The sequence below is a fragment of the Leucoraja erinacea genome, chromosome 1, assembly GCF_028641065.1.
Source record: "Leucoraja erinacea ecotype New England chromosome 1, Leri_hhj_1, whole genome shotgun sequence".
Classification (NCBI taxonomy): domain Eukaryota; kingdom Metazoa; phylum Chordata; class Chondrichthyes; order Rajiformes; family Rajidae; genus Leucoraja; species Leucoraja erinaceus.
In genome coordinates this window covers 2691272-2700827 of record NC_073377.1, presented here as the reverse complement: position 1 = coordinate 2700827, position 9556 = coordinate 2691272, and the positions used below count along the sequence as shown (strand labels likewise).

Sequence of the window (9556 nt, the reverse complement as noted above, 5' to 3'; positions counted from 1 at the left end):
TGACTCGGACCGATCCTGTTACTCCTATCCAAATTTGCTGCTATTTCATCTTTTTTAATTGACTCCAGCATCTTCCCCACCACTGATGTCAGGCTAACTGGTCTAACCACTCAGATTTCAGGCTAACCCCTCAGATTTCTATTAAATGTTTTTACCTTCACCTTGTTCTCTGGTCCTCGATTCCCCTACTCTGGGCAAGAGATTCAGTGCACCTACCCGATCTATTCCTCTCATGATTTTATACACCTCTATAAGATCACCCCTCATTCTCCTGTGCTCCAATGAATAGGGACTCAGCCTACTCAACCTCTCCCTATAGTTCTCACACTCTAGTCCTGGCAACGTCCTCGTAAATCTTCTCTGAATTCTCCCAATTTTGTTAGTCCTTGCTGTCTCCTTCCTTTCCTCAGCCCTCCTGCCGTCTCCTCCCATCCCCCAGCCTTCGGGCTCCTCCTCCTTTTTTTCTCCCTTTCTTCTCCCCGCCACCCCCACCCCCCATCAGTCTGAAGAAGGGTTTCGGCCCAAAACATTGCCTATTTCCTTCGCTCCATAGATGCTGCTGCACCCGCTGAATTTCTCCAGCTTTTTTGTGTACCGTCTATATTCAATACTCTGACTGATGAAGAGCAAAGCCTTTCGACCTGTACCTTGACCTTCAAGGAACCATGCACCTGAACTCCTAGATCCCTCTGCTGCACATAATGTGTAGGCACTGCCCTTGTTAGACCTCCCAAAATGCAATACCTTACACTTCTCTGTATTAAATTCCATCAAACATTCCTCAGCCCACCTGGTCACTTGATCCTGATCCTGCTGCAAATTTTCACAACCATCTGCACTATCTGCAAAACCACCCACTTTTGTATCATCAACAAACTTGATAATCTTGCCCTGTATTTTCTATCTATATCTTCTGCCTATACTGTTACTAAAACTCTCATCTTGACCACTTCCGGTCTGTGTTGTTTTTAAATTTGTGCAAAAACGGTAGCCTATATCACTATGATTTTTTGCCACCTTACTCATCGTTCTCCTCTGCTCCAAGCCCACCAAGTTTTTTTCAGATCAATGGAATATTATAAAAGTTATGAAGGGTGAAGAAATCATGAAATTAGCAGATTAGTCTTCTGTCCTGTCAGTCACCATGAAAGTAACGCCCCTTCCGGGGGCGAGGAGAATAAAGCCATTGAGGTCGGGCGTGAGTCAGTCAGCCAGCCTGGTAGCCATGAGTGAGAGTTGAGTCCTGAACTATGTCCACAAGCCGTTAGTGAGTGAATTGTGAGTCCACAAGTCGTGAGTGAGTGAATTGTGAGTCCACAAGCCGTGAGTGAGTGAATTGTGAGTTCACAAGCCGTGAGTGAGTGAACTGTGAGTCCACAAGCTGTGAGTGAGTGAACTGTGAGTCCACAAGCCGTGAGTGAGTGAACTGCGAGTCCAGTAGGCTCACCCCCTCTGCCCACACCCTCCCCCTCCCATCCCCCTCCCTTCGCACAACCCCCCCAGCGGCAGGCCATGGCAGCACTCCGCCCCCCCCCCCCCCCCCCCCCCCCACCGGACCCTGCCTGAAGCCATCCCGCTACCCCGGCTACAGAACGCTCCCGCCGGCCCCGACCTGAAGCCTCCCTGACCCCAGCTGCCCAAGAATCCATTCGGCCCACATCCATATTAGCCCTCTGGAAACCAGTCCCTTCGGCCCACAACTCACATACTAGCCCACCAGAAAGCCACCCCACCGGCCCCGCCTGAAGCCGACCACCTCCCCCGGCTGCAGAACGCAACAAGAGACGCAACAAGAAAGAATGGACTGAATAAATCTCCCCTTTAACATTTAAATTGTTGTTATATTATAAGAGTTATTCACATTTTAAGCTTTAATAAATCCCTTTTCCACTTGCCGTGCCCGTCAGCTGCACAATGGGAACCCAATGGCCAGGAGGGAATGGTTGCCCCGCCGGAGAGCTGCTAATAGTGGATGGGGGTGGAGTGAGTGCGGGAGGGTAGGGGGAGGGGGGCAGGGGATCAGGGGCGTCACAACGGGAATGTGAAACTTTTCAAACGTTTCTAATAAAAGAGGAAAACAACAAACTGCTGGAAGGGTCTCTCCAGAGTTGCTGCCTGCTGTCCCGCTGAGTTACTCCAGCATGCTGTGTCTATCTTGCTGTAAACTTTAGGCGCAACTGCTGAGGAGTTGTGGCCAAAGATCTTATAGCTATAGGATCTTTGGTTGTGGCTGGAGATAAATGTGATAAAGGTTTAAAATAAAACTCCGCCTTGGGGTTCCTCCCTCTCCCTCTCCCAGTGGGAGGGTGGAGGCGGAGTTGCGCGAATGTGCAGCCGGGTTGTACGGAGCGATTGCGGAAGAGCTGTCCTGTCAACACCAGTGGCCCCCGTCTCTGGATTGCGGTCGCTGGGAGTTTCTCCTCCATGTAATCACTGCGGTGACATCCTAATCCCAGCGCCCCGTCCAGAGAGGGACACTGGTCGACTCTGGTGAAGGCAGGCGAGCTGAAGTTTGCAAGTGCAGGAAGGAACTGCAGATGTTGGTTTAAAAAGAAGCTAGACCGTCTAGTAGACGCAAAAAAGACGGAGTAACTCAGTGGGACAGGCGGCAGCATCTCTGGAGAGAAGGAACAGGTGACGTTTCGGGTCGAGGCACCTTCTTCAATGTGACAGCACACCAGTCTTTAGTGTCCATCTGAAATTTGTAAAGACTACTTCCTGCAAGGGTAGAATGGCAAAGTCAGCTTTTCTGCTTCTGTTAACTTGTGCATCCGTTGCACACTGTGCAAAACTGTTAACCGTGGCCCTGATGGGTAAGAAGTTTTTTTTTCTCTCTCCCTATTTTACTTTTCCAAATGTAGATGGGGTGCAGCAATGTATAAATGCGTGTCCGGAATCCGAATCATTGCATTATAATGAGTAATCAATGCAAGAGCGGAATAGTAGTACATGAGTAGCTCACAAGGTTCAAAAGGTCAAAGGTTATTTTATTGGTCACATACACCTAGGTGTAGTGAAATGCTTCTTGCCAATGCAGCACATGAAGAAAGAATACAGACATAACAATAATAAAGAAATTTAAACATAAAAACATCCCCCCACAATGGTTCTCATTATGAGGGAAGGCACAAAGTCCAGTCCCCCCCATCCCATGCCTATTGAGGCCTCCACAGTTGCCTTTACGGAGGCCCGATGTTCCAGGCCGTTCTCGCTGGATGATGGTGCTCCGGCGTCGGGAGAATCCTCTCAGCAGCATGGGACACCTGGAACGGCCGCTTCCCTTACCGGAGACCGCGGCTTCTGAAGCCAACAAGGCCACGCTGGATAGAGCTCCACCACTGGCGATCTCAGCAAGAGACTCCAGGCTCCCGATGAAAAGTCAGCGCCGCTCCACAGACCCGCAGCTCCGCAATGTTTTACTCGGCGGTCTCAGCTCACCGGAGCTCCAGCGCGGCGACCCAGGCAAGGCATCGTCCGCTCCACTCCGCGATAGCGCTCCAGCGCTGTGCCGCCGCCGCCGAAGCTGAGGTACTGGGCGGTCCCCTCAGCAAAGGCCGCTCCATCCCGGAGAAAAGCTGCCTCTCCGACCAGGTAGGGACCCTGAAAAGTGGTTTCCCCTTCCTCCCCCGCCCCCCCACCCCCCACATAAAAAAGACTAGAGCTCCAAAAACAAAACACTAAAACTCACAAAAAAAAATTTTTTATGTAAAAAACGAACAGCTGCAGGCTGGGCAGCCATACCACACAAGAGCGGGCCTTCAATTTCAGTTGTCTATGTTTCAGTTTTATTATTGTTCACTGCACTGGGGTAGAGTGAAAAGAATCGCACAATGCTGGAGTAACTCAATGGGTCAGGCAGCATCTCTGGAGTAAAGGGATAGGTTTGAATTTGGTTTGTTGTCACGTGTATCAAGGTACAGTGAAAAGCTTTCGCTGCGTGCTAACCAGTCAGCAGAAAGACAATACATGATTACAATCGAGCCATTTGCAGTGTATATTATAGATACATGATAAGGGGAAAAACGTGTAATGCAAGGTAAAGCCAGTAAAGTCCAATCAAGGATAGTCTGAGGGTCACCAAAATGGTAGATAATAGTTCAGGACTGCTCTCTGGTTAAGATTCAGTTGCCTGATAACAGCTGGGAAGAAACTGTCCCTGAATTTGGAGGTGTGCATTTTCACACTTTTTCCTGATGGGAGAGGGGACAAGCGAGTGGCCATGATGTGACTCACCATGAGAACGGAGAGGATGAGAAGGAGTTTCTTCCCAGAGGCCATTCGGACTGTAAACGCCTATCTCACCAGGGACTAACTCTACTGAATGTTTTTCCTTCCATTATTTATTATGTAAAAGAATATGTGTATTATGATTGTGTTTGTAGTTTGTTTGGTTGTTTGTCTTTTGCACAAAAGTCTGCGAGCATTGCCACTTTCATTTCACTGCACATCTCGTATGTGTATGTGACAAATAAACTTGACTTGACTTGACTTGACTTGTTTCTGAGTCTGTATGGACGCTCAAGCAACTACAGGTAGACACAAAAAGCTGGATTAACTCAGCGGGACAGACAGCATCTCTGGAGAGAAGGAATGGGTGACGTTTCGGAGGAACTCAGTGGGTCAGGCAACAGCTGTGGCATCAACACAAGCAACAAGGGGTGTTTAATTGTCATCAGTGTTGACAATGGAACAATTAAATTCTTATTTACAGCTTCTTAATAGGCGTCAACACAATTAGATATTTTTCACCCTTCTTGTTTTAACCCTACAAATAGCTAACAATGGATATTTATCATTGTTACTTTTTTTGCATTCCTTTCATTCATTGTTTGTTATCTCCCCATCTCACCGTCTATATCTCTTGTTTCCCTTATCCCTAACCAGTCTGAAGAAGGGTCTCGACCCGAAACGTCAACCATTCCTTCTCTCCAGACATGCTGCCAGTCCCGCTGAGTTCCTCCAGCTTTTTGTGTCTATCTTCGGTTTAAACTTCCCGGGATGGCGGGACTGTCATATGCAGAGAGTATGGAGCAGCTGGGCTTGTACACATTCCCGGGATGGCAGGACTGTCATATGCTGAGAGAATGGAGCAGCTGGGCTTGTACACATTCCTGGGATGGCGGGACTGTCATATGCTGAGAGAATGGAGCAGCTTGGCTTGTACACTCTGGAGTTTAGAAGGATGAGAGGTTATCTCATTGAAACATATAAGATTGTTAAGGGCTTGGACACGCTAGAGGTAGGAAACATGTTCCCAATGTTGGGGGAGTCCAGAACCAGGGGCCACAGTTTAAGAATAAGGAGTAAGCCATTTAGAACGCAGACGAGGAAACACTTTTTCTCACAGAGGGTGGTGAGTCTGTGGAATTCTCTGCCTGGGCAGTGGAGGCAGGTTCTGTGGATGCTTTCAAAAGAGAGCTAGATAGGGCTCTTAAAAATAGCGGAGTCAGGGGATATGGGGAGAAGGCAGGAACGGGGTACTGATTGGGGATGATCAGCCATGATCACATTGAATGGCGGTGCTGGCTCGAAGGGCCGAATGGCCTACTCCTGCACCTATTGTCTAACCAGCATATGCAGTTCCTTCCTGCACTTAGATAGAGTCATACGGCTCGGAAACAGGCCCTTCAGCCCAACGTCCATATTGACCAAGATGCCTCATCTAAGCTAGTGTAATTTGCCAACATTCAGCCAAATCCCTCTCAACATTTCCTATCCATGCACCTTCCCAAGTGTCTTGTAGAAGTTTTTATAGCACCTTCCAAAACTACTGTACCTCCTCGCATATAGAGGTGTTTAAAATCATGAGAGGAATAAATCGGGTAGATGCAGAGTCTCTTGCCCAGAGTAGGTGAATAGAGAACCAGAAGGCATAGGTTTAAGGTGAGGGGGGGGGAAAGATTTAATAGGAACCTGAAGGATCACATTTTCACACAAAGAGTGGTGGATATATGGATGAGCTGCCAGAGGAGGTAGTTGATGCAGGGACTATCGCAATGTTTAAGAAACAGTTAGACAGGTACATAGATAGGACCGTTTAGAGGGATATGGAGCAAACATAGGCAGGTGGGACTAGTGTAGATGGGACATGTTGCTGGTGTGGGCAAGTTGGGCCGAAGGGCGTTTTTCCACACTCTCTGACTCTGGAAGCTCGTCTCATGTACCCACCATCCTCTAAGTAAAGAGTAGATAATATATAATAAACATAAATCCCCAAATTTAATAACCCCCACACTGGAGAAATGGACAAGCAACGTTTCGGGTGATGAAGGTGTGAAGAAGGGGCCCTGCCAGAAACCTCATCTGGCCACTCCCTCCATAGTTGCTGCCTGACCCACTGAATTCCTCCAGCACGTTATATTCTGCCTTTGTTAGTGTGGAAAAGGACATGTTTCCCTTCCACTTTGAACGTAAGCCTCACAAAGTAGGCCGAACAAACGGCCACTCACTTCATGTGTGACCTATCCAGACCTTTCCACAGGACAGGTGGATGCCACGGTACGAGGCCCTTCGGCCCAGCGAGTCTCTGCTGACAATCATTCTAGACCAAATCATGAGAGGAATAGATTGGGTAGAAGCACAGAGTCTTTTACCCAGAGTAGGGGAATTGAGGACCAGAGCACATAAAGTTCAAGGTGAAGGGGAAAACATTTAATAGACAATAGACAATAGGTGCAGGAGTAGGCCATTCGGCCCTTCGAGCCAGCACCGCCATTCAATATGATCATGTGATCACGGTCATGAATTGGATTCTTTTAAGTCAATCTTTAGTTTAATAAAACTAGACACAAACACTTGTTACAACTTAATAATTCTATTACAGCGCTGCAGAGTTCTTGGTATTCGCCACACAGACCCAGCAGCTCCAGTGGTGCAAGTTGTAAGAACTGACTAACAGTACAGAAATGCAAAGGTTATATAGTCATTAAGCATCCGTATACAATATTACAATATGGTATGACACATACTTATCCTACCAGCATTGTCATTAGACAGCAGCTCATTGGTATCATCCAATCACCTGAATTGATAAATACAATTTATGTAAGCAAGTAAGTTTTATTTATATAGCACGTTTAAATCAACTTGGGTTGAAACCAAAGTGCTTTACATAAAATAAATAATTACGTTTCTGTACATCCAAAGAAAAAATTAAAATTAAGAAAAAATGACACAACATATTATAGAATTCAACATGAACGTCCCCCCACAACAGAATCAAAATGTTCCACTGTGGGGAAAGGCATCAAAAAGTTAAGTCCTCTTCCTCTGTGAATCACCCGAGGTCGGGGCTTATTTGTGTCCTCCGCAGCAAGTCCGATTTTTTCAGGCCCTCTTGCTGGAAAGCTGGAACTCCGGCGTTGGGTGAACACTCCTCGGCAGCTTGGAATGTCTTGAGAAGCCGCTCCCTCCCCGGAGACCGCGGCTCCCGAAGTCGACAGGCCACGCTGGCTGGAGCTCCGACTCTGGCGATCTCGGCAAGAGATCCCAGGCTCCGCGGTGTTTTAAATCCACGCCACCCGCCCGCGGCAGGACGCTCTGCAGCTTCTCCGATGTTGGAGTCGGCGGTCACAGCACTCCGGAGCATATCGCACGGCGACCCGGTAAGGCATCGCCCGCGGCATGATGGTGTCCCAGCGCTGTGCCGCTGCGGAAGCCGTAGTCCCGGCCGGTCCCGACAGGAAACGCCGCTCCAGTCCGATGGTAGGCTGCGAGGAAGGGGCGAAGAAGCAACTCAGAGGGAAGCCGCCTCTCCGACCAGGTAGGGGACAAAGAAATACCACCCCCCACATAAAAGAAGACCTCAAACTAACATTTTGTTTTTTAACAGGACAAAAAATAAAAAAGGGTGAGAGGGAGAACTGCCATACACAACGGCGCCCCACTCCTGCAGTCCGCCATTTGTTATCGCGCACATGCAACTTGTACAACTTGTACAATTTGTTTATCATATTACTGAATCATCCTGCGGTCTGGGTGTTACTCAGTTACAGGCAGGATGCGTCCTGCACAACACTAGTAGTACGGAGACCCCAACTCGTATGCCGCTGATAGCAGCAGTACGTGAGGTGCGCGAACAGTTCCCCAGCACCGACAGCAGTTACTTTGTGCTTAGTAAGCAACACCATACCACCAAAAGCAGTTAGCAGCAATATGCATGCGTCATCAACAGCTCCTTAGCACTGATAAGGCACTGCAATACATGCTTTCAGCAAACAGCTTCTTAGCACTGATAACACACAGCCTTTTCACTGTCAGCTAAGCTTCCAGCCCAATAATATAAAATTGAATGGTTAGTTCTTTTTATTATTTGTGATCTTGTTTTATTCTTAATTCCACAACGGCTGATCATCCACAATCAGTACCTCGTTCCTGCCTACATAGAAACATAGAAAATAGGTGCAGGAGTAGGCCATTCGGCCCTTCGAGCCTGCACCGCCATTTAATATGGCTGATCATCCAACTCAGTATCCTGTACTTGCCTTCTCTCCATACCCCCTGATCCCTTTAGCCACAAGGGCCACATCTAACTCCTTCTTAAATGTAGCCAATGAACTGGCCTCAACTACATTCTGTGGCAGAGAATTCCACAGATTCACCACTCTCTGTGTCAAAAATGTTTTTCTCATCTCGATCCTAAAAGATTTCCCCCTTATCCTTAAACTGTGACCCCTTGTCCCGGACTTGCCCAACATCGGGAACAATCTTCCTGCATCAAGCCTGTCCAACCCCTTAAGAATTTGTAAGTTTCTATAAGTTTTGTAAGTTTCTACTTTTCTCCATATCCCTTAACTCCGCTGGATCCATAAGAGCTGGTAGGAATCCGAGAGGTAGCTTTTTCACACAGAGGGCGGTGGGTGTATGGAACAAGCTGCCAGAGGAGGTAGTTGAGGCTGGGACTATCCCATCGTTTAAAAAACAGTTGGGCAGGTACATGGATAGGACAGGTTTGGAGGGTTATGGACCAAGTACAGGCAAGTGGGACGAGGGTAGATGGGACATTGTTGGCCGGTTTGGGCAGGTTGGGCCGAAGGGCCAGTTTCCACACTGTATCACTCTAATATCTAGAATGAGTGGTCTCCCTAATGACGAACGACCACCTCTGGCAGCTCGTTCGCCAATGAGGTCCAGAACGACTATCTACCTCATTGGTGACCCTTGGACTATCCTTGATCAGCCTTTGCTGACTTTACCTTGCATTAAACGTTATTCCCTTATTATGTATCTATACACTGTGAATGGCTCTATTGTAATCATGTATTGTCTTTCCGCTGACTGCACGCAACAAAAGCTAAACTGTAAACTTTCAGTGAAGAGTAGGTAGGCAAGCAAAGCTGGAGGAACTCGGAGGAAGGGCGGCACAGTGGTAGAGCTGCCGTCTTATAGCGCCAGTGACCCTGACTACGGGTGCTGTCTTTACGGAGTTTGTACGTTCTCCCTGTGACCGCATGGGTTATCTCCGGGTGCTCCGGTTTCCTCTCGGACTCCAAAGACGTGCAGGATTGCAGGTTAATTGGCTTCTGTAAATTGTGCCTAGTGTGCGGGATAGCGCTGG

The 9556-nt window shown here is 48.0% G+C and overlaps 1 protein-coding gene across 1 annotated transcript in view; it reads left to right on the top strand.

Moving 5' to 3' along the window:
* The first annotated feature begins 2316 nt into the window (after positions 1-2316).
* LOC129702372 (UDP-glucuronosyltransferase 3A1-like) overlaps positions 2317-9556 on the top strand; it is a 36169-nt gene continuing 28929 nt past the window's right edge. Inside the window, exon 1 of the mRNA XM_055644179.1 lies at positions 2317-2813. Coding sequence (XP_055500154.1) covers positions 2732-2813 — 82 coding nt within the window. The 5' untranslated portion in view covers positions 2317-2731. The remainder of the gene's footprint in view (positions 2814-9556) is intronic.